Raw genomic sequence first — 23283 nt, forward strand, 5'->3', positions numbered from 1 at the left:
AAATCTTCTGGATCATGAAAAGCAGAAATCTTAAATTAGGGGACTTGAGGGGGTGTGTCTCAGAATTCAGTCCAAGTCGTGAGTTACTGGTAGGGAGAATCTCACCTCGGCTTGTTGATTCCTACAGCCACAGGGGAATCTGGCAACACAAGGTCTTGATGCTGACAGGAGTGGAAAAGGGTCAAGAGAATCTTTTGGCATAATTTAAACAGAGCTTCAAAACCTGATTATCACAACTTCCTGGCAAATACCTCAAAGGAGGATTTTTCCACAATGAAAGATTTGTGGCTTTCACTGCAGTTCTCTGCTGGAAGTTGTAACAGAGGTGCAGTGTGAGATGCCCTTCTTTACACTGCGAGTGATCCTGTAATGTCACTTACGTGGTTTGCTACAGGACGACATCTGCAAATAAAGCCGTGGTTTCGTTCTTTAGATTTTATTTTTAGACTTTCTTCTTTTGGATTCAGGGCTGTACCATAAATTCCTGCTAAATTACAGGAATGACAGCCACGGGTGCTCATTTTGGTGGAGAAAACCAGGGCTGTCGGTGCGTGTGTAAATAAAAGAAGGCCTCTGTTATATGCAGCGATCAAAGGAAGGTTTCTATGTCTGGAAGACTCTCTACTTTTTCTATTTTTCCTCGCCTGCCGGGCTACTGGGAGCCGCTTTCTCCGCGCCAGCCCTGCCCGCTCCCGGCCGCTTTTCCTGGAAAGCGGGGCAGGAGAGGGGGCGGGCAGCGGCGGCTCCCGCGGAAGCCTCGCGGTGCCCGAGCCCCTTTCCTTTGGCTCTGCTCCGGGTCCTTCCCGGCCAGGCGGGGAGGAGAACGCCCGCCCCCCGCGGGGCCGCCGGGGAACATCTGGGCGGCCGCGCCGGAACATCTGGAGCGGCCCCGGCGCATCCCGCTGGAGGCTCCAGCCCCGGCGCTGCCCGGGGGCTGCGGGACCCGAGCGGGAGGAAGGCGAGGGACCCCGAGAGGAAGGTGAGGGACCCCCGAGGGGGAGGTAAGGGAGCCCCGAGCGGGAGGAATGTGAGGGACCCCCGAGGGGAAGGTAAGGGACCCCCGAGCGGGAGGAATGTGAGGGACCCCGAGAGGAAGGTAAGGGACCCCCGAGCGGGAGGAATGTGAGGGACCCCGAGAGGAAGGTAAGGGACCCCCGAGAGGGAGGTAAGGGACCCCCGAGGGGGAGGTAAGGGACCCCCGAGGGGGAGGAATGTGAGGGACCCCCGAGAGGGAGGGAAAGTGAGGGGCCGGTGCCGGTACCGGCGCCGGTGGCGGTGCCGGTGCCGGGGCCGGTGCCGGTGCCAGTGGAGGTGCCGGTGCCGGTGCCGGTGCCGGTGCCGGTGCCGGTGCCGGTTCCGGTGCCGGTGCCGGTGCCGGTGCCGGTGCCGGTGCCGGTGCCGGTGCCGGTTCCGGGGCCGGCGCCGGTGCCGGTGCCGGTGCCGGTGCCGGTGCCAGTGGAGGTGCCGGTTCCGGTGCCGGTGCCGGTGCCGGGGCCGGCGCCGGCGCGGCAGGGCGGGCGGCGTTTGCCGGACCCTGCCGGGGCAGCAGGGCCGCTCCCGCTCGCTCGCTCTCTCGCTCGGGGGGCTCGGGGGCTCGGAAGCGCGCACGGGATGCTCCATCCGCGCGGCCCCGCCGAGGCGCGCTGCCCGGACGGGGCGCGGCGCTCCGCCCCGTGCGGGCTCGCAGCCGCGGCTCCGCACCGCCGAACAAAGCGGGCACTGAGCGCTCGGCTTACTTCTGAGTTAACTACGTGATGTTCTCCCTCTCCCTCCCTCTTGGATTTGTCAAATGGAGGTGTACATCCAAACTTGAATTTCCAGGCAAAATTAAAAGAATTTAAATGTACTTCGTGACCTCCTACTATATGAGAGAAACCCTAAAATTATCTTAGCCTCTTTATTTTACTCTCCTAATAACACTTAATACTTGATATGGTATAAAAGAAATTATTATCTTTTTGATAAAGGGCTTTCTGAAGAGTTTGGGAACTGGAGTACTTAAGACCAAAGTATTTCTGCTTTTTACTTTTTAAACCAAATGTTTGGTTATTACCATGCATTTGCATCCTTAGGACTTGTGATTTCTCCACTATGTATAACTTTTTTTGCATCACCTTATATTGCTATTTCTGTGGAGGTCTTTAAATTATGGCACAAGTTGTATTCCAAGTAATTGTAAGTACTTTGTAAAATGAATGTTTTCAATATCCATTTTAGATGAAAATTCATCATTGACTCTGAGGTTACCTTTCAGAAGTTTGCTCACATGTCTTTTGCTGCTTTTCAGGGTTGCTTGTGTGGCTTTTTCTGTATTTTTCCCTTTACAAATGAAGCTGGGCAAACCAAATAGATTTCTTCAGTTGTGGAGACTGTGGGTAGAAATAACTGCTGGAGAAGAAAACTCAAATGAACCTTGAGGAGAGGCAGGAATAATTACGCCTGTGTTTAGGCAAACTGCTGTTTACTCTCTTCTTGCACACAAATCTGCCTGTAAAGATCATTTGAGTCAGTGCTGCAGATGGCCAGTGCAGCAGTACAAAAATGGCTCCTTGTTTCCAGTCTGAAGAGGTGCATGAACCAAAACTTCTTAGTGTTGAAACTCTTGTCGACTGGCTCCTTTTCCTTCCATGTGACCAAACACACTCAAGCTCACTTGCAGTTGGCAGTAGTAATAATTTTGAATGTCTCTTCCAAGCTACGAGCAAGACAAGCTCCTAAACCCAGGAATTACAAATAATTTGACATTGTTTTTGAAATACCTTTGTTTTCATAGAGTGACTCTCTACGAGGGCAGTTCTCTCCCATCGTGCAGCATGAGCCAGACCTTGGGTCCTGGTGCTGCTTTTGCTTCCAGAAGGTAAAAAGGAGACTTGAGTCCCTTTGATCAATTTATGCCTAAATCAGGGCCTGTTATAACACTTTAATGCTATCCGAGCAACACTCCTAAAACTCTTGCTCCAAATCACCTTGCACCTGAGACATTTCTAAGACAAACTGTGTAGCATCTGTAATGCCAGTGGTTTTGGAAGAGGATCTTGCTGGGTCTGCTCCCTCTGTTGTGTTGTTGGAGGGGCTGCAGGAACTGAAGCTGCTGCTGATGCTGTACCATGGAGGACTCTTCAGTTTCTGCTAATGTTGCATTAGCACAGACTGATTCCAATGCAATGAGTATGAAGTGGTCCTGTAAACTGGAGCTACACCTCTCAAGCATTTTGTCTCCTCTGGCTGGGCAAAGCCAGCCAGCCATTTCTCCCAGCTAGCATCAATGTTACACTTGCCAACACTCCCATTTATTCATTAGTGTTCCTTTTTGGTTTTGATCCACACGGCTTTCTGTTGTTGATAGTGTGCTCCCCCCAGGCTACAGCTGGTAGAGGCAGTGCATTTGGCTCCCCTTGGAGAAGCAGTATTATCAGCAAGCCTGAGACTGACAGACAAGACTGCAGAGAAAACATCAAGGTACAAAGGCAGGTTAGTCAAGGCAAAGCTCTAGGTGCAACCCCACCTGCTGTGTTTCACAGCTTTGTGGAAATTACTGATAAGAAAATTTTTATATATTTTTTTTCTTATCACAGCAGAATGCTGTAAGCCCCAAGCACTCATAGGATTAGTTATAATCTTCAAATCCATAAGATTTAAACATTTAGTTTTAATTGCTTTGTTTGCAATGAGGGCTCACACTACCTAACTGTACTGCAAAGACAAATGGGGTGGCTGAAGATGGGGACAGTCTTTTTAGTAGGATTTCTTGACAGGACAAGGGGTAATGGTTTCAAACTAAAAGAGGGTCTATTTAGATTAGATATAAGAAAGAATTTTTTTGTGAGGAGAATGGTGAGACGCTGGCACTGGTTGCCCAGACAGGTGGAAAGGTTCCTCCCAATGCAAACTATTCTATAACTCTATCAGAAGGTTATGAACAGTTAATGGAATAACTTCAGAAAGCAGAGATTCATGAACAAGTGGTGGCTACGCGGGATCAGATAGCAAAATGAAGCACAGTGTCACAGCAGAAGCCAATGTTCTGGACACGTGGCCCATGTCTCCAGCCTTCTCCCTTGCAGGGGACAGGAGAAGTTCAGCTCTACAAGTGCCACCTTCTTGTTGCTGAAGTACGAGCTGCTATGAGCATTACATTAGGAAGCTGAGCCTCTTTGTAGTTTTTCAGTAAGAAAAGCAAGTCCTTCCTATGAAAACCATCAAGGACTTAATAATGACCTTACATTTGTTTATATGAGCTCCCTTCCCACATTTGTTTATATGAGCTCCCTTCCCATTTTTGTCGACTTGAGACTGTCCTTAAGGTGAAAGCTTATTAATGCACACAGCACAGATGACAATTCTGCTTCCCAGATTTTGTTAGTGTTTGGTGATTCCTTAAAACAGGGTCTTTGTAATCCAGTTTCTCATTCAAAGGCTTCAGTCACCCCAATGTCTGGTCCTGTACACGATGAAGAGGGTGGTGCCAGAATCTTTTCAGTGGTGCCCTGTGACAGGACAAGGGACAGTGGGCACAAAGAGAAATACAGGAAGTTCCACCTGAACATGATGAAAAACTTCCTTCCTGTGCAGGTGGCTGAGCACTGGACAGGCTGTCCAGAGAGGCTGAGGATTCTCCTTCACTGGAGACATTCAAGAACTGTCTGAGTGCAATCCTGGGTAACCTGCTCTAGATAAACTCGTTTCAGGTGGGGGTTGGACTAGATGACCTGCAGAACCCCCTTCCAGCAGTAACCATTCTGTGATTGCATGATTTTGTGATTCTATGATAAAAGGAATTGACTTCAAAAGGAGAGTGACCGCATATAGGACTTTCACTAGCCAGCACAACTTGGGTTAAAATAGGGAAGCACTGAGGGCTCCAGCCAAGTGCAGCTCTGGGTGGGCTGGACAGCAGAGGTGATCTCAGATGTTAGTGAAGAGCTCCAGGCACAGCAGCAGGATGTCACAGCATCCCTCTCTCTGGCAGCACTCTGCCTCTGCCACACAAAATAAAAACTGCCGGGCTGGGAGGAGCCCTGCAGCCCTCAGCTGGGAGCCTCTGTGGAGAAGGGACCTGCTGCCCTGCATGGGGACAGAGGGAGGGTGACCCCACTGTGGGCAGGGAAGTGGCTGGGGTGGCTGGAGCCAAAGCTGCTCCCACCAGAGACCAGCACTGCTGTTCCTGCAGCAGTTTACACCATACCCGTGCTCTTTTACCTCTATTCCAAGCAGTGCTAGGAAATACCAGGGTTTGTGACCAACACAGGAACTATGAACCTTTCCTAGGAAAAAATTACACTTGCATGTCCCATGCACTTACCAGGTTTGCTTTTTGTATGTGTAAGTTTTTTTGAACTTGTGGTGCTCTGAGAAAGGCTTCAATTTGGCAGTCCTGAAGACCAAAAATTTCATATCCCCAGATGAGCAGCTGCTCAGATATCAAGAGCCAATGGTAAGATTGTTATGTAGTACTTGCTGTCCCTGGATAACCCCTGCAGATAGCCTGCTCATCTGTGGGAGCAGAAACAGTCAGCAGATGCACAGAGAACAGGGAAAGAGAGCCAGAAAATGGACGGTCACGAGAGATAACAAACACAGTGAGGAGCACTCAGAGGGCTGACAAGTATCTGGGAAGGAGGAGTCTCTGACAGATGCAAGGCACTGAAAAAGAATAGAGCACTACAAATTGTGGGCCCAAACTCATCACTGTGGGAGATTGTGTCACAGAGTCCCTCCTTTCTAGGGCCAGCAGATAGAGTTCTGGTCATTACCACTGTGATTTTTGGTTTTCATCACTGTCTTCTAGGCTTGAAGATTCTCTCAAGGCTTGAATTCTTCTCCTACCAACTTTGGAAATGCATGTTTATGACATTTCTTTTTTTTTTTTTTCTTTACCTGAAAATCTTTATCTCCCACACCCCTAAGCCAAAACCACCAAGGCTGTCCTGTCACTTTTCAGCATTTCAAATAGTCTTTGTCCTGCTTTCATTCATACCCACAGTACTTAATCCCAGTCTAATTCTAAAGCAGCTATAGGTGCCAGCTGAGTATTTCCCTAGCACGGAGCAGTGATCTCATCTGGGAAATGGAGCTGTAATTGCTGAAGTGCTCTCAGTCATGACAAAAAACCAGGACTGCGTTCAGTGAACGATGTCCTTGGAGCACTTTTCCAAGCAGCCTGGCTGTCCCTGGTGCTCACAGCACAATGGCTGCAGGACAAAAGGCACTTGCCTCGTGAACAGATCTTTAGCTGCAAGCAGGAAACTTTCGTACTGAATCGGTTGTCTGTGATTTTCTTTGTCTTACATGCATTTCAGCTTTGCTGGTTTCCATTTTTTGTAAAAGCTGTACGATCACAGCTTGTGCACTGATTAGAAAATGCCTGCAATTGTTATTTCCTCCTCTTATCTGGGTACATCATTCTCACTGATATCACAATCCATTCCTGCAGCTGTTATGGATAAATAAACATTTCCCATCCAATATTATAAACTCCACATGACTATTTTCCAATCTAGCACATGGAAGAAAAAACTGGTGATCTTTAATCTTTGGGCTTAACCTTTGTTGCCATATGGATGTGTAGCAGAAATGGAAGCATTGCAGCAGAGTGAGTTTGTGGCTTTGTAACTGTGTCATTTCTGGGAAAGAAATCCACATTTCTGGTCCACAGTCCTCTGTAGCATCCCGCAGGGCTTGACAAACACAGGAAATTGCAGGGCACGGTGCTGTGGCAGGAGAATGTGCAGGGAAGGGCAGCTGCCTGGGGCAGGGCAGGCTCTGGCTCAGCTGCTGCTCGTGTCCCTGTCCCACGGAGGTTGTGCTGCCCAACCTGTCTGTCCTTTAAAGGGAGATAACAGGGACACTAAGCTAGCTCTTCCAGAAGCAATTGAGAAGCCTTCTGAGTAACCAGGTGGCATGGAGGGTTTCTCCACAGCACTTGCAAGTCTTGCCCCATGAGAAAGGAGATCAGAAATCAAACTGATAAATGTTACGAAGCATCTCTCCCAAAAAAATCAGACGATATTTAAATCAACCATCTGAGTCTATTCCTTGCCTGCCTTTCATGCTTCTGATTGTGTGAGGAAATTTTCAGGCTAAAAAGGCAGCTCTTAATAGCCACCAAAACACACACATTTTTGTGAGTGCTCACTTAGAAGCCTCCTTTTTCAGTGGAATCCCATGTTCCCTTCTGACCCCAAGGAGTAAGATGCAGCCTGAGCAGAGGGATGAACAGCCCGGGCACACAAAGCCTTATGACTACATGGGGAATTTGTTGGCAGCCCTGAACAGCCTATATCGGTTTGGCAAAGTGTGGATGTAAAATACTTTTGTAATTCCATGCAGCTTTCTAATTACTGGGAAAGCCTTAATCACACAGTGCTTTCTGTGGTTATTGCAAGAGAAAAACTATGCTTGGAATTCTCACATTAAAAAAAAAAGCATCTTACATTCACAGGTAGCTGTAAATTATTCTTGTTCTTCATTCCAATCAGCTGCAGAAACATTGACTGGTACTTAAAATTTATAAACTACCACAACAATTGAGTGTATTGCCATAATCATGCCTAATTACCTTCTTCTCCAGTTCCACTGGTACCATAGACCCCTGACAGGGGTGCCAGGATGGGGGTCCTTGGCAGAGTCTCACTGAGGTAGTTGAAACCTATGGCTGTCCTGGGACCCTGATAGCAGGTGTGCCCCACACTCTCCTGAGAGCAGCATTTCAAGGGGCACTTTGTGTGAAAAGCCTGGATCTGACTGGCAGGGATGCTCTGTCCAGTTCCTGGGCATGCTCCTCAGAGCAGCAGCCCTGCTGGGTGGCACAGGGGGACCCTCCCTCATCTTGACTCCAAAATTTGCTTTGCTGGAGCTCAAAATTTACTGTTGTCCTGGCTGCTGTGGCTCCATGGTAGAAGGATTCTGAGTGGTGAAACCTCAGGGTGGAGATGTGAGGAGTGAGTGATCCTGCAGGAATCCTGGGGGTGACAGTGGCCATTTGATCTGCAGTAGGCAGGGATGTGCCTGTGCTGGAAAGCCAGCCCTGTCACCCATGGGGACAACAAGGAGGCCAAGGGCATCCTGCCTGGGTCAGGAATGGTGTGGCCAGGAGGAGCAGGGAGCTCATTGTCCCCCTGTGCTCAGCACTGGTGGGGCCACACCTGAGTGCTGTGCACAGCTCTGGCCCCTCCGTGTGGGAAGGACCTTGAGATGCTGGAGCACATCCAGAGGAGGCAAGGAGGCTGGAGAGGGGCTGGGAACACAAACCCTGTGAGGAACAGAAACCCTGAGAGGGGCTGGGAACACAAACCCTGTGAGGAACAGAAACCCTGAGAGGGGCTGGGAACACAAACCCTGTGAGGAATGACTGAGGGAGCTGAGGGTGCTCAGCCTGGAGAAAAGGAGACTCAGAGGTGACCTTATCTGTCCCTATAACAATATGTTCTCCTCTCCTTTCACCTCCCATTACATGTCTGCCTTCCCCCTCCCATATCCATCTCCTGACCCCACAGTGACTTTCTTACTGAGGAGTCTGTGCTTAGCCTCACCATATCCTCAGTTTCATACTAAGACCCCAGATTCTGCAATATCCCCATTTTATTTGCAGGCAAAATTTTTCAGTCACATCAAAACTGTGGGTGTTGACAGGGGACTTCTAGACTCACCAAAAGGAACTCTCAGGCCTGAAAAGAAAAAACTCATTAATTGTGAAGTTTAATCAGTTTAAGGCAAGCTCTGTCATGATGTTTTTAAGTTCACAAAAACTGTAAAGGGTAAGTTGTGTAACTCCTTTCTGAAACCAGCTGTGTTGAGATGCAGCATTCCAAAGGTCTGCCACAACAGCTGGCCAGCAGAACTGATGTGTGTCTTTCCAGAGAAATCCTACAAATAATCCCTAACACTTTTGGATTGATTCAATTTGGAGTTTACACTCTCTAAAGCTAATAATATGTGATAATATATTGCATTTCTTTTAGCAAAAAAGTAATTTTTCTTCTATTTTGTTTATATTTGATCTGGAACATCAGCTGCTGTATCAGTCTTTTCTTCTTTTTGCTTGTTTTGAAAGGCAAAAAATAGTTCAAAACAAAGTTTCTTGATGGTTTGCCCAGATTAGTGCAGAAAAATCATACAGTGTTTAAAGATCTAGGTAACCCAGGTGTGAATTAACAGATTAAGAATTACATTTGAAGTTTTGTATACTGTGCACTACAAATGATGTCAACACAATTCGTTGTTTCACTCCTACTGCAGATGAACTCTCCTAAGGGAAGGTTATTCAGAAGTTTCATTTACCTTTCTGATCCATTGTTTTGTTTTGATGTGCAGTACAGGGTAAATTGTTCCTTTTGAACTGCTTTGTACCCGTGGTGAATAATAATGAATATTGAATAAAGTCTTTGCAATGAACGGTGTTCAGTGAGGAACAGCCACTCCCCTCTCCTCCCCTCTTCCTTTCAGTCACAGAGGCGAAAAGACCATTGTGTCTGAAAAGACAGCAATGCCTTCCAGGCCAGCATGTTTAAAAACCCTCAGAAAATAAGGTTTGAAAAGCAAAATAACTATTTTAAAGGTTAAAGCAAAGTTTATACGACTGTCTAAAGCTGTCAGTACTGCCCTTTATTGAGGCAAACAGAAGTGCAGTGAGTACTGGCAGGGATGTGCAGGCAGGTCAGGCTCTTTGAACTAAAGGTGTCCCAGCATGAAGAAAGAACCTCTTGGCTGAGATAGCAGGGGCTGGTCCCAGCTGTGGGGCTGGGTCCAGCTGTGGGGCTGGTCCCAGCTGTGGGGCTGGGCCCAGCTGTGGGGCTGGTCCCAGCTGTGGTGCTGGGTCCAGCTGTGGGGCTGGTCCCAGCTGTGGGGCTGGGTCCAGCTGTGGGGCTGGGTCCAGCTGTGGGGCTGGTCCCAGCTGTGGGGCTGGTCCCAGCTGTGGGGCTGAGCTCCCCAAAGCTGAGCAGTGAGAGCCCCACTGTGCTGTGGGCTGCTGCAGAGTGAGCTGTGCTTCCCCACCTGAAACAGAACACAGATCAAACACATCAAACACACAGGCATCAACCCAGTGGAACTTTAATGGTGATGGGGAGGCAGAGGAGGCAGAGAAAGGCTCTCCCAGCCCCTGGACCCTCAGCTGCAGGAGGCTTTCCCCACAGAGCAGAAACCCCAAGGGTTTCCTTTATGTTTTGTCCATGAGCTTGTCCCTGGTGCCCGCTCTGGCTGCCCCACGCCTGGCAGGTGCTGCTGCGCCCATCCCCACACGCTCTCCTTGCCAGCTCCCACCTGCAGGGCAGACCCTGCAACACCTGCAGGACATGTCCACATGGGCGTGCTTGGGCAGCCACATCCCCTGCTCTTGTGCTAGAAACGAGGTAAGCAGGGTATTACCCAGGGAAGGCTTGGAAAGCTCACCTCTCCCACTCAGCAGCCCCTACTGTGGGAGAGTTCAGCTCCGGAGGGTGAGGAGCAGCCAGGGGCTGCAGGACCCTCTTCAGCATCCTGTTTAAATCAGACCCATACTGTGCATGAACAGTCTTTTCTTCTCCTTTGTGGTTATAGAGGTTACCTCTCCTCATGCAGCTGGGATAGTCTTAGGAGAACTCCAGGACCTGTGCATGTGGAGAAGTTTCTCCTCTTAAAAAAAAGAAAAAAAGAGTACAACTTTCAGTGGAGTTTAGCCTCCAGAAATAGGAGAGGGCTCACACTACGTGACTAGACAGCCTTATGTGAACCAGCTGCAAGTACTCCATGGCCCAGAAGCTGCAGTTTAAAATTTCTTATGCAGAGCTGACCATAGGAAATACTTACAGAAAAGAAAAATATACCAGAGCTTCCATGTTCTGTTCATAGCCAGAGAGCTCCAGTGCAGTGTGGCAATTGAACTTCTAAGTCAGCAACAATAATAACAGAAAGTACAGACTGCCAATCCTTCTAAAGTGGTTATTCTTGATTGCTGCCTGTGCAGAGACTCAGTATTCCTTCAGGGCATGAGGCACAATAACTCGGTTTAGAGTATCTTAAAGAAAAATTGCAATTTAATGTTAGAACCGTCATTTTAATGAAGAAGCCTCTGGCTCAAAGCCAACTATTCCAAATGTTGGGATGATGACCAGAATTATGAATGGCACTGTTTTTAAATGACTATATAATCCTGACCAAGCAATAGCCTTGTCACACAGTGCACTTGATGCACTTGATAATAGGTATCTAGTGGTGGGTGCATAATTCACCCACAAAATAATAGAATTACTTCATGTTTGTAAATCATAACAAGACATCTGGATTGAAATAAAAAAATACAATTTGCTAGTAAATATTTACTCATTTTATGGGTATGCAATTCATTTTTCCTTCAGTCAGGTATTGTCTTGGTTTTCTTTCATAAAGGAAAAAAATATAAAGTTCTCTCTAAAGGGGAGAGCACCAAACAGTGAACATTCAGGTTCTCTCTTTTGCTAGCACAACTTCTACAACAAGACATAGTGTGCTATGGCTTTTCCTTCTCCTACCCTGCTGACTGCCAGCTCTGCATTTCAGATCAGCTGCTCTGCAAAACTATGAAACAGGGGAGACTGGCTGGGAAGAGAAGTACCCAAATTTACTTTTAAATTAACTGTGAGTACTCAATTCAGTGACAGCAGCTTGATCTATGCAAGGAGATACTATAAAATTATAACCCACAGAATTCTCCTGCTATTCCCATAATCGGTCTCTGTTTGCTTCTCCCTCAGGTATTGCCTATCAGAAAACCATGGGCAATTTCAAAGGGCACGCCCTCCCTGGGAGCTTTTTCCTTCTTTTTGGCTTGTGGTGGTCAGTGAAGTACCCACTGAAGTACGCCTGCAGAAAAAACAAGAATGCTTGCTACCTCGGCTCCAGGGCAGGCTTCCAGCGCCTGGAGTTCGTGGAGGGCATCATCAAAGCTCTCTTTGCCCTCATTGGTAAGTGCCCTGGGCTAGGGGCAGGCTGCACCTTCCAACACTTCTTGCTTTAAATTTTGCTCTCTGATAAAATGGGTCTCCTTGTGTCCTGCTCTTTCCCTGTGAACCACTGAGAGGCGGTGGGGCTGCTGCTGTTAATGGCACGGCTGAGGCCATGGCAGGGTTTCCATCCCTGAAGCTCTCCTGGAGCTTCTGTGAGGTCTCCTGCCCACTCCTGCCCACCCCTGCCCACCCCTGCCCACTCCTGTGCCCACCCCTGCCCACCCCTGCCCACATCTTGGTGTCCATGCACCTCTCACTGCTCAGGGACAGAGAGAAGATGCTGGGCCAAGGGGCTCACGTGCACTCTGGCAGCACCAGGCTGTGGAGGTGTTGCTTTTCTGTTTTGAATTCAGCCATCTCAGATGCTGGAAGCCTTCCCTGATTTATTGGTAAAATATGTAAATGACGCAGATGAATTTTTATTAATCTCAGTCAAAAGTGAAAATATTCACACAAAGAGACCGAACTCCAGATCTTATGGCTGCAGGGCTGTTTTTGGGGTGTGGGGGAGCACTTTGTTTTTCTGCTGTGTCCAGGCCTGGGTACAAACCCACTGGGAAGGTTTTGGGAACCTTTGGGAACCTGTAGCTGACTGGAAGTGTTTAGTTCTTGTTTGCTTCCTGGCAGGCTGTGTGGTGGTGATTTAGCTTTAGAAGGTAAGTAAACTAAACAACAGGGGATCTGAGGAACTCAGCTCCTGCGGCTCAAGTTGAAAAATCTCTAAATTTTAAGCATTTTTACGCTTCTACATTCTATTTGTCTGCTCTTCTTTAGATGCCCAGAGTTGACTCACTTCTAATCAAGGTGCAGACTGTGACAAAGCCTTGTTCTTGCTTTTCCTTCCTCTCTGTTAAGATACCAAAGGGATGTTGTGTCTACAGTTTTATCATTTAAAAAATGATAAAAATCTAAATATTAGCATTCATTTTGAGGCATGACTGTGGACGTCTTTCTTACAAATCTCCCAGTCTGTATCTAGAGGGAGTTTGGCTGGTAAAACATCAATCTACTGTTTTTATATTCACTTTGAAACCACAAGCTATTATTTCAACATATGTGAATTCTGATTCAAATTGAAAGTATGGAAAAACCACTTGGCTAAGACAGCCAGTAAAGGCAACAGGAGTAAAACCTGCTGTTTCCATGTTAGGAAAACTGGAAATAAAGGTGGAACAACACTGCATTTGCAGTACAGCATATGTACTTATACAGCAGGATGCTGGCCTATGCTTTATAAACAATATAATCAGTTTTAATTATTTAAAAGTAGAACAACTTTTAAGCTCTCCCCAAATTTCATTGATCATATAAAGAATTTAAAAGCAGTTTTCCCTTGCTGGAGAACCTCAGCTAGTAAGCAAGACACTGAGAGGCCAAGGTAAGGGAGAGAGTGAAGCAGTGATTCAAATACTAACTCCATGTACATTCTCACGGGACTTTTAATAGCTCTGCATAGTGGAGTGGTTTCCTTTTATGGCTTTAGAGGAAAAATCCCCTTTGAATTATGAGTCTAAACTCTGTCATCCTGCACGTGGCAGGGCACTGAAATGGTAAATCTTTCTTTTGGAGACTTTAGTGTGTGTTATGCTCATGTTTGAACCATTGGAAAAGGCATCTGAAAAACGTGGTCAGAGGACTGCTACAATAGCAATTGTTTAAAAGAAGGAAAAGCAGCAGAGAATGGCTGTTTTCATTTTCACTGCTGGAAACTGCAAGATGCAAATATTTCCACCAGGAGTGGAGCTGAAGCCTGATTTCCCCTGGCTCTCCACTCTCCAGATTACGTGATGCTAAACCCTCAGGCTTGTTGGCATTATGCTGCCTGGGGATGTATTGCTGCCTCTACTGTTTGTGTAAAGATTTGTCATCAGTGTATACCTTAAGTACCAGAAGAAAGAGTTTCTCTTCTTTCATCACAGGGATGGTGGCTGAGCAGTTTGTTCCCGATGGGCCTCATCTGAAGCTGTACAACTACGAGAAGAAGCACTGGGACCACCTGATGAACTGGCAGCACGCCACCATGTACCTGTTCTACGGCATTTCGGGGCTGGTGGACGCCGTGGCTCACGGCACCAGCGCGCTGCCCGCGGCCGTGGACAGGATGGTGCTGTCCTTAGCAGTCTTCACTGAGGGTATTTGCCTCTCCCTGCAGGGATGGGCAGGAATCCTGCGGATGGCTATTGACCGCTGGCCTGGGCATCTCAAATCAGCCTTTCCCAGTGACCCTCTGGGAGCCGGGCCTCCCGCTCCCCGAGGCACTTCAAAGAATCACAAAAAGATCACCCTTGGCCCTGCTTACACTGCCCAGGTCACGATCCCACGTTGCAGAGCGGATCTTAGCTTTCCTGCCTGCTCAGACAGCAAATGTCATGGAAATAGCAGCAAAAGCCTGCTTTGGGCACGTGCTCAGTAGCTCAGGCATGTGTTTGATGTAGCACTGGCATGGCACACAGCTGGTTAGCTGAGGCCAGCCTGAGTGAGGTGATACTGGCATCAAGAGAAATGCCAGAAATGTTTGCTAAAAGCAGATGCAGGGAAATTACAAGGGAAGAAATGATCTGAAACGGATCAAAATTTATTCCAGGTTTTCTCTTCTGCTACCACCTTCATGGGAGAGCCATGCTGGATGTTCACGTTCATCAGTTACTGCTATTTGCTATCTTTGGAGCTGCTGCCTGCATATTTTTGGAAGTTTTTTTCCGTGGCAGTATCGTGCTAGAGATGCTCCGTACAAGCCTCTGCATATTACAAGGCAGCTGGTTCTGGCAGGTAGGTCACATTTCTGCCTTTGTAATTTCTTCCTCAACAAAATTACTCACTTAACCCTTTCCAGATGTTTCACAGGTTATATATATGCCTTTTAAACACAGACCTCAAAAGACTTACAGAAAATAAATTCCTTTAAAGAGATACAGAAAAAAAATATTCATTTTAAGAGAAAAAAGTATTTCTCATAGCCATTTTACAGAAGAAGAAGCAGCAACTGTTTTACTGCAAGTGCCTTTTATTTGAATCAATAAAGGAGCTGAAGTGTTTTTCTTGAACTCTCTGTGTCACAGAGCTCTGATTGCTGTAACATCCTGTTCCAATTTTGCCAGGCAAGCGGCAGTGATTTTAGAGCATGGCCGTGCCTGTTGTTCTTTACAAAGAGAGTCTCCCCTGTCAGCTGCTGGGGCAGTGAGTGGACACCCAGTTTAGCACTGGGCAGGTGAGGCAAAGCCTCACGGACATTGCCAGGTTCAAAAGGTGCTGAAGTTACAGAAGGAGACAGGGTGATGTAAACCTCCTGCTTTTCAGCGCTCTGGGAGCTGAGCAGAAAAAAGAACAGCCAAAACTTTGATATTTCAGGGGTGTGGCTCCTGAAAGGACTCCTCAAAGGTAGCTTGCATGCCCTCACCTTCTTGGGAGTCTATCCAGTAACTGAGATTTGGCAGCAACTCTTTCTCTGCTGTAGGAACAAGAGAGACTTCAGGAGCTGCTGGGAGTTTGCAGCAGAAATAGGAGCCCTGGTGCTGATGTTTCATCTTATAGTGGGGAATTGAGGTCACTCCAATGATTTTTCTTTCCGGCATGTCTAGACTGGCTTCCCTTTTTTCTATGCTAGCCAGGCACCATGAATAAAAATGTTTGCTGTTTCTTAGGAGAACTGGACACTCAGCACCAAATCAAATATTTAAATGCTTGCTCTGGCATGAAGACAGACCTCAGAACTGGCTGTATTTTTCTATAAGTGAACTCAAGAATGTGATGCTGCAGCACTCGCTGGTTTCTTTTCTTGCTTTATTTTCTTGTCTGCAAACTTCTAGCCAGTGATTTAAAAGCTTTACATAGGAGGAATAGATGCAACAATTTATTCATGGTTTTCTGCCTAGTCGAATTTTAGAACAGATTATTTCTTTAGCTCTAGACACAATGTGGGGATTGTTTCAAAGTAAAAGTACTAAAAATAGAAAAAAATTAAGTGTGGCTTTTTTCACACTTGCATCAGACTTCAACCATCTGTGTGACTGAAAACCACATGCTGGCTGCAGCACAGGAATTTGTAAAAGGTAAAGGGACTTTCTTTCTGCATCATCAACACCTTCATTCATTGAATTCTCTGCATGGAAATGCAAAATTCTCTCCCCTCCTTCTTCCTCTCTTCTTCCCAGTTTCTAAATTCTCAGCTAAACTGCTGAGTGATGGCTTTGAATAGTATTAAGCAGTACAAAGCTGAGTGTTTGTCAGGCAAACCCTGCATAGCCACGGAATTAAACATTTTCCCATTTTATGCACAAATGTGAATTTGATCTTTCCCAGCTCTGAATAAAGAAATCAGCTATGTATTTCACATGAACTTACAGTCTTGCATGAGGAAGCTCCATTTTTATGCCGTTTCTGGCCCTTCCCTTGGATGGCCCAGCAGAAATAGAATTGTGGCTCCCCTTTATTTGTTCATTGATTATTCATCTCCCCAGCCACGGAGTCCGTGCCCAGACGTGCTGGGAAGAAGGGAGGCAGTGGCAATGGCCAGGCAGGTTTCCTGCTCCATCAGTGATTCCAGTTCAGAGCACACAGGGCTGAGCACCAGCCCCTCTCCTACAGTGCAGAATTGTGATTGTTGCAGGCCTGGGCTATTGGGCAGGCTCCTGAATTTTCTGGGCAAGAGCAATGGCTCTCTGGGGCTGGCACTTTATCTTCAAAGGCATTTCTGCACAGAGCTGTTTAAAGTGATCCATCACACCTGAGATTGACTGCAGAATTGGTTTAATAGTAAACACAGAAATAAGCAACACCATAAGAAAATTAAATGTCTGCTTTGTGATGGGTAGCATGAAACAGGATATGGCACAGGATGCTCATCAAATGACATGTACTAAATCTCTTTTCTTTTACTACAGATTGGCTTTGTACTTTATCCTCCAAATGGAAGCCCAGAGTGGAATCAAACAGATCACACTAACATGATGTTCCTGACCATGTGCTATTGCTGGCATTATGCTTTTGCTTTTCTTATACTTGCAGTGAATTACACAATTGTCAGCTGGTAAGTTACTTGAAGCACTAAAACTTTGGTGACTTGTCTGTGTATTCTAGTGGGAGGTTTATTTCAGAAAAATTTCACTGACAAATGTTTCTATGAAGTAAGAAGTTGTCTTGCAAGGTAAAATAAAAATAGTTATTAGTAATCAATGAAAAGCACATGACATTGCTTCAGTAGAAAAGGGAAAAACACATCCATAAATGCAGCTCTGATAGCACAGCATAATACTTCTCACATAAAATGAGTGCCAATAATTTCCACATTTGTAAGTCCATATAAAGTCAGAAGTAGGAGATTTTTTTACCTGCAGAATCTTGTCGCCCACTGCTCATTTCTGCTATTTTTAAGTGGCTCAGAGAGCAGGCTTCATGACTTTACTGTGAAGATTATTACACAGAATTCCTTGCTAGAAATTTCCTGTCATCAAACGTGATTTCTTTTTCACTCCCTAATGTCTAAAGTTAACCCTTTCCCCCCCTGCCCAGTGCTAATTCTGACAACATTCCAACTTCAGTGTTAATTTGGCTGTAAAAATGCCTCTGCCATCAGATCACAGAATGTGATCACCTTCTGTCCACGGGACCTTACCAAGCCTTTTCCTGCAGTGTCCTAAAATGCTTCTCACCCCTTGCTTTATCCCCACCATCCTAATAGCCCTATTAATCATGTTAAAGACATGGTTCTTCCAGCCTTGATTTGCACTGAGGTGCCAGTTCTTTTTGCACCTCAGTCTGAAAGGCTGGGTGGCTGCCTTGCTGTACAGAGGGGCAGCTCTTGGGAAGTGGCAGCAGTGTCATGTCCCTTCTGAGGCTGGGACCAGGGGCTGCTGAGCATCGGGTGAGGCCACAGAGGAGCAGAGCTCCCCTCTGGGGGTGCTTTGGCCAGCCTCTCCTTTTCTCACAGCTTTATGGTCCCTTCCCCAGTGAGCACAGTGCCCGCAGCACACTGAAGCTCCTGGAGGGTTCACTGAGGCTTGCTTGAAGTGCTCTGGGATGAGTCCATAGGACAAGTGCACACAGGCTGTACAGGCAGGATGCACAGTAACGGCAGCACTTCCTAACCATAGGGTCATCCTAACTCGCTGATGAGCTAACACAAGAGTTAAACAGGATTTTATCATGCAAAGAATGGTCAGAAGAACCTTTGAGTTAGCACTGACAGCTTTGTTGTTGTTGTTTCCAGGGTGGTCCGTTCGAAGGTGAAGCAGTCCCAGCCCATGGAAATGGGTTTACTGAAAACGTCTGAACGAGATCATGAGTCAGAAGAAGAAATTTAGAATGAGTATGGCTTGACCAGTTTGCCCACTCCAACCATTAGGCTAATTGATACCTCATTTCTACATTTTTTGCCATCTTATTAATTTTTTATTATGACCTGCTTTGCAAATATCAATCCTCTGTGATGTCTACATTTACACAGAATTTTTTTTTGTGAAGGGTAAGCTAGATATTGGTTCATGGTTGTTGCACTAGTTACTTGTTTATCACATGCTTCACAGAAAATCAGACTAGTATTAGACAGACTTGTCATGGATGAGGTGGCACAATGAAGTTTTTATGTTTGCCTTATTAAAAGCTCAGCAAAACGTTTTTCAGCTGCTGCTGGACATGAAGTTTCCTTAATCAGGGTGTCTAAATATGTGTGTTGGTTGTCCTGCAAGTGCCTGTGGATAAATAAGTGTGCAGACCTGGATCACAGTAGAACAAGATAAAGAAACCTCAGTCTTGCAGCTGTCTTGTGTAGCACCTTTGTGTCTCTGCTTGTGGTTTATGTCAAGCAGAAAATCCTCTCCCTGGGAGCCCGCTGAGCGGCTCACTGGAGGAAAGGCAGGAGCAGAGGTGTGCAGTGTGCTCACCTGCACAGAGGAGAGCCAAAGGTGTGTGCTGATCAGCCCCAGAGTGGCTGCTCGTGCTGGTGCCTGGGCACTCTTGTCTGTCTGCTCTGCTTTGGCTTCTCCAGGCAGTGGGGGTGACTCTGCCTTCTCCTGATGCTGGAACAATTCCTTTTCCAGAAAGGGGTGGCCAGTCAGGCAGCACCGAACTGCAAAACCAGTTTCTTTCCCAAAGCTGTTTCCTTTCCTTGGCTAGAGTTGGGTGGGTTTCTGCAGGATTCAGAGCAGACACCGGAGCCAGGAGTGGGTAACTCTGCTCTGTGGGCGGGATGAGATGTTTTCATCCCTTTCCTGTATCACTCCTTCAGCCACCAGGCAGCCTGCACAGTGTGCACAGGGAGCTGTGGGAGGGCAGATGTTTCCTTCTTGGTAGCTCCATACCCAGCTACCAACACCAGGGAGGGAATTAAAAACTAACACCACTTCTAATTAATGACACCGCATTTATTTTCTCCATGCAAACTGATCTAGTGAAAAGCATAGTGTTCATGGCCAATGGCAGCAAACTGATTGCTTAAAAAAAACTAGTTAATAAAATAGTTTGTACCTCAAAGGGATCCCAAGACCCAAAAAATCCTTACAGTTTTTTTCTAAAACTACTTTACCTTCAATGCAACATAAATATTTATTTCACTTTTAAGATCTACCTTTTATCTCCCCTTTTACCTCCCCTTTCTTAGCTGCAAATGCAGTTCAGTTAATGCTGTATTTTAGTCTGTCAGTGCCTTTTCAAAGTCAGTGGTGTTGTTTATTCTGAAGGAGATCATTAGAAACGACTTTGCTTCTCACAGGCAGGAACAATGCAAATTTCTTCACTGCTTTTCTTGATAAATACATTTAATACCATGCAAATATTAGGGTGCCGTATCTCTAAACTAAAGAGATAACCCAAGCAAGATGAAAAGCACAATAAACTGCCTGAGCTTTTGTATGTCTTCTTAGAAGACTTCAGCTGGCAATTTTACAAATTATTTTAGATGTTTGCCAAGTATTGTGAAGTAACACCTGTAACCAGGTGTCAAATTATCCAGATGAATCTTGTTTGGAAAGCAAGAGTAGTTGGCTCACATACATTTCTACATTTACAAATGTCAAGGAGGAAATTGCACATTGCTAGCCAAAGATCACTGCTTTTCTTAGCTATTGTTGGCCCTTTGTCAATGTCTTTCTCTGAAGGCTCCTGGAGATTTTGGCAAACTTTAGTAAAGCCTGTCTCGGGACATTCTTGTAAGATAGGTATTGGTATGGTATATTTGTAGCTTTGTGTCTCAGCTTTACAGTAGTCTTACTATAAACTCTGAAATATTTCTATTTTGTCCACTCTGCAAATCTAAGAGTTGAGTTTGATTACTGTGGTTCCATTAGAATCAGATTTACTGGAGAAGGAAGATCCATGGCTTCCCTGAGGAGCTTGCCTGTTGATTGCAGCAGAGATGCATTTGCCAAATGTTATCCCTGATATGATCTTACCTTCACTGCACCACATCACTGCTGTCTCTAAATTGTGGGGATTTCTTTCAAAGGGCAGATCCTTTTTCCTGTCAGAATGGTTGAGCTACAAAGCTTCTGTATACTGGGCAGAGAAGATGATGGTTGTGAATCAAAGAGAACTTGGGGATTATTCCAAAATCTGTCACAATAAGCCAAAATCAATTGATGAAGTGAACCACATGGGTGAGCTGTGCATACGGAAGGTGCTTAGCAAAATCTCCTTTTGAAAGCAACCCCCTGCTTTTACAGAAGAAAAGTGACAGTACTTGGACTCCTTGGCCAGAGAGGGGCTGCTGCTGGGGGCTCTGCCTCTGTCCTGGTCCAGCTGTAGAGCTGGGTCTGGTGAAAATCTGAGCAGGATTTGGGCTGCTGAGAGGTGTCACCTGCACATCCCCCTGTGCCCCTGCTTGAATCTCCTGTAAGTGGTGACAGAGCTGGATGAATGCACCCAGCACAGGTCTGCTGGTTCTGGTGCAGCCACGCTTAGCAAAGACACCTCTAAAAAAGCCCAGACTGGAGGCTGGTGCAGGCTGTGACACAAAGCAGGGCAGGCTTTGTGCACAAGGCTCTCTCTTCACATTAGAAAAGGTGTCATTGCATTATCTAGCTTGGAGAAATGCAAGGGAAAACAGATCCTGAAGCCTCAAAGAAACAGTAGTTTTAAAATTTAATTTGAATACTTAAAGTACATGCAAACTGAGTGTCCTTGTGGGGCTTTGTGCCTGACAAGTGTACAAAGGCAAGGAACACCCCATTTCTGAGTGGGGTTTTGCTACGTGGAGCACCTGATACGTCCTCCTGTGTCCAGAAGAGATGCCCAGGAACAGTAGGGCACCTATTGCAGTGAAAAAGGTACAACCTTCATCATTTCACAAGCAGCAGGTATTGCCCGAGTTGAATGAGGGAAGTCCAACAAGTTTATAAACACCACTCAGAAAAAGGAAGCTGCTCTCAAGAAAATTTAAATTATTTTAGAATATTGGTGCCTTTGAAAAACTATATGTTAGTTTTTACTAGACAAAATACACCTGTAATTTTATTTAAATAAAATTGATTTATTCATGTAAGATGTCTGTCATGTTTTCAGGGGAAAAAATATAACCATTTATGGGATGGGATGGGGTGGGATAAACAAGTTACTCTCATAACACATCCAGACATTTGAACAAGTTGCACTTTAATTCAAGAAAGGTCAGTACTGCCTTGTCATTAGAAACTGTGATGTTTGTTCTATTTAAATTATTTAAATGTATTATTTAAATGTATTATTTAAATGTATTATTTAAATTATTTTCCCCTTGTAACTAAATACAGCATGAACGAAGGGCAACTATGACAGCAAGGAATTTGGATCCTCCAGGTTCACTCATCCTTAAAACTTAGGCACTAAAAAACTTCTGTGGATCAGGTGCCTTAATCAGGTACTCTTCCCCAAAATGTTTCACTTCCTCCAAACAGCAGCTGGGGTGGGGTTTGCTGGTACAGAACTTGGGGGAAGAAAACAGAACAGTTTTTATCCAAAAAGACCTTCAGCATGTGCAGTGGTGGAAAGGAGCCTGACTCCCAAGGACTGAGTAACAAAGAGCACATCTGTTAAAAGGGAGAAAGACAACCAGAAAACTTCTGGAAAATTTGTCCTTAAAATCTATTCTAGGTACAATACGTGCTTGCTCAAAATATTTGTCAAATAAGGAATAACTTGTCCTCAGATGACTTTTTTTGAACACTAATTTCTATCTCTTTGCTAGGTAACTGGATCTCTAGATTTGATATGCTTCTTAGAATGAAAATACATTTAGAAAAGTAGATGAAGACCATAATTATAAATATTACAGCAATATTAAGCAATTTAGCTTGGAAAGGGAAGCTCTCACCTCTAGGCTCTGCCATTTACTGACACTCTGCTGGAGATGCCAGCTGAGAGGTCAATGCAAGGGTACAACAAAGGCATGAAACTGGAGCAGAAATGCTTCTCCTGCATGCCGTGGCTCCGAGGAGCAGGAGGCAGAAGTGGAGATCAGGCTGTGGGTCCATAGAGCTGAGCAGTGAATAAACACCAAGAACTGTCCCCCAGCTCTCTGCAGAGCACGGGAGGGGCAGCCGTGTCCGTGTGTGCAGCTGCAGCTCCTGCCTTGGCATTTAGGGCTCTCAGACACGTGCTGGCACTTTCATGGCTCCGGGGCCGCAGGAATCCCAATCTTCCAGTGGGAATGATGGTAGGACTGAAAGCTTGCACTGCTTTGCTGGAATTTTACTGGTCTGTGACTCTGACTCAGATGCAGTCGACACACAAGAAAAAGTCAACTATGGTGTTTACTGCTGGCACCATGCTTTGTGCACACTTGAAAACAAAAAAAAAGAAAGGAAATAAGAAACATCTGGCTCTAATTAAGGCCTAAAAGAAATGGAGGAAAGCAGAAGAAACATATCCAGTCACTCAAGAGTGATTTTAACTCCCTGCAGCTGCATCACAGATACAAATTTTCAAGTGTTAAGGTTCCAGTTCAGTTTGATTATCCTATCATATAAACATGGTTTAATATTTTCATAAATAAAAGAATACCATCTTTTAAGAGGTATTCATTCATTTCTGTTGGTTTTGAGGTATGTATTTTTTTTTGAGGTATGTATTTATGTGTTCATGTGAAGTAAGAAATTCACAGTCAGTTTTGCTCACAATCCTACTGCAACCTCCCAGCTGACAAACTGTCTTCCATTTGCAAAGCTGGGCTTGCAACCCAAAGGTTTGGACTCCTAGTATTTAATATATCTAAACATTCTAGCCAAAGATATCCATAATGTGGTTATCCATGTAAAGGAAAGAAGCAGGGACGCTTTTTCTGTTGAACAGGAAGGGCAGTGTAAGTAACCATGAGAATGAATTATGGTTTCTTTCCTATTTTGTAAATTAAAAATTC

General features: G+C 45.7%; 1 protein-coding gene across 6 annotated transcripts; it reads left to right on the forward strand.

Annotated features, from left to right (window-relative positions):
* Positions 1-836: 836 nt before the first annotated feature.
* On the forward strand, positions 837-21432 carry TMEM45A (transmembrane protein 45A). 6 transcript variants are annotated; one of them, XR_014957705.1, is made up of 7 exons: positions 837-1001; positions 11709-11918; positions 13880-14092; positions 14545-14729; positions 15949-16009; positions 16841-16986; positions 18166-21432. XR_014957705.1 is itself a non-coding variant. In XM_085588985.1 (7 exons), exons 3-7 carry the CDS (start codon positions 11729-11731, stop codon positions 18257-18259), a joined length of 828 nt encoding a protein of 275 aa, XP_085445111.1. In that variant the 5' UTR covers positions 837-979; positions 11515-11592; positions 11709-11728; the 3' UTR covers positions 18260-21432. The 6 variants fall into 6 exon arrangements, 4 of the variants coding, with proteins under 4 accessions (XP_085445111.1, XP_085445101.1, XP_021401187.2 ...); XR_014957711.1 differs by having other exon boundaries at positions 837-979; XM_085588985.1 differs by lacking the exon at positions 15949-16009 and adding an exon at positions 11515-11592 and having other exon boundaries at positions 837-979.
* Positions 21433-23283: the final 1851 nt, after the last annotated feature.

This window comes from Lonchura striata, chromosome 1 (genome assembly GCF_050655825.1).
Source record: "Lonchura striata isolate lonStrDom1 chromosome 1, ASM5065582v1, whole genome shotgun sequence".
Classification (NCBI taxonomy): domain Eukaryota; kingdom Metazoa; phylum Chordata; class Aves; order Passeriformes; family Estrildidae; genus Lonchura; species Lonchura striata.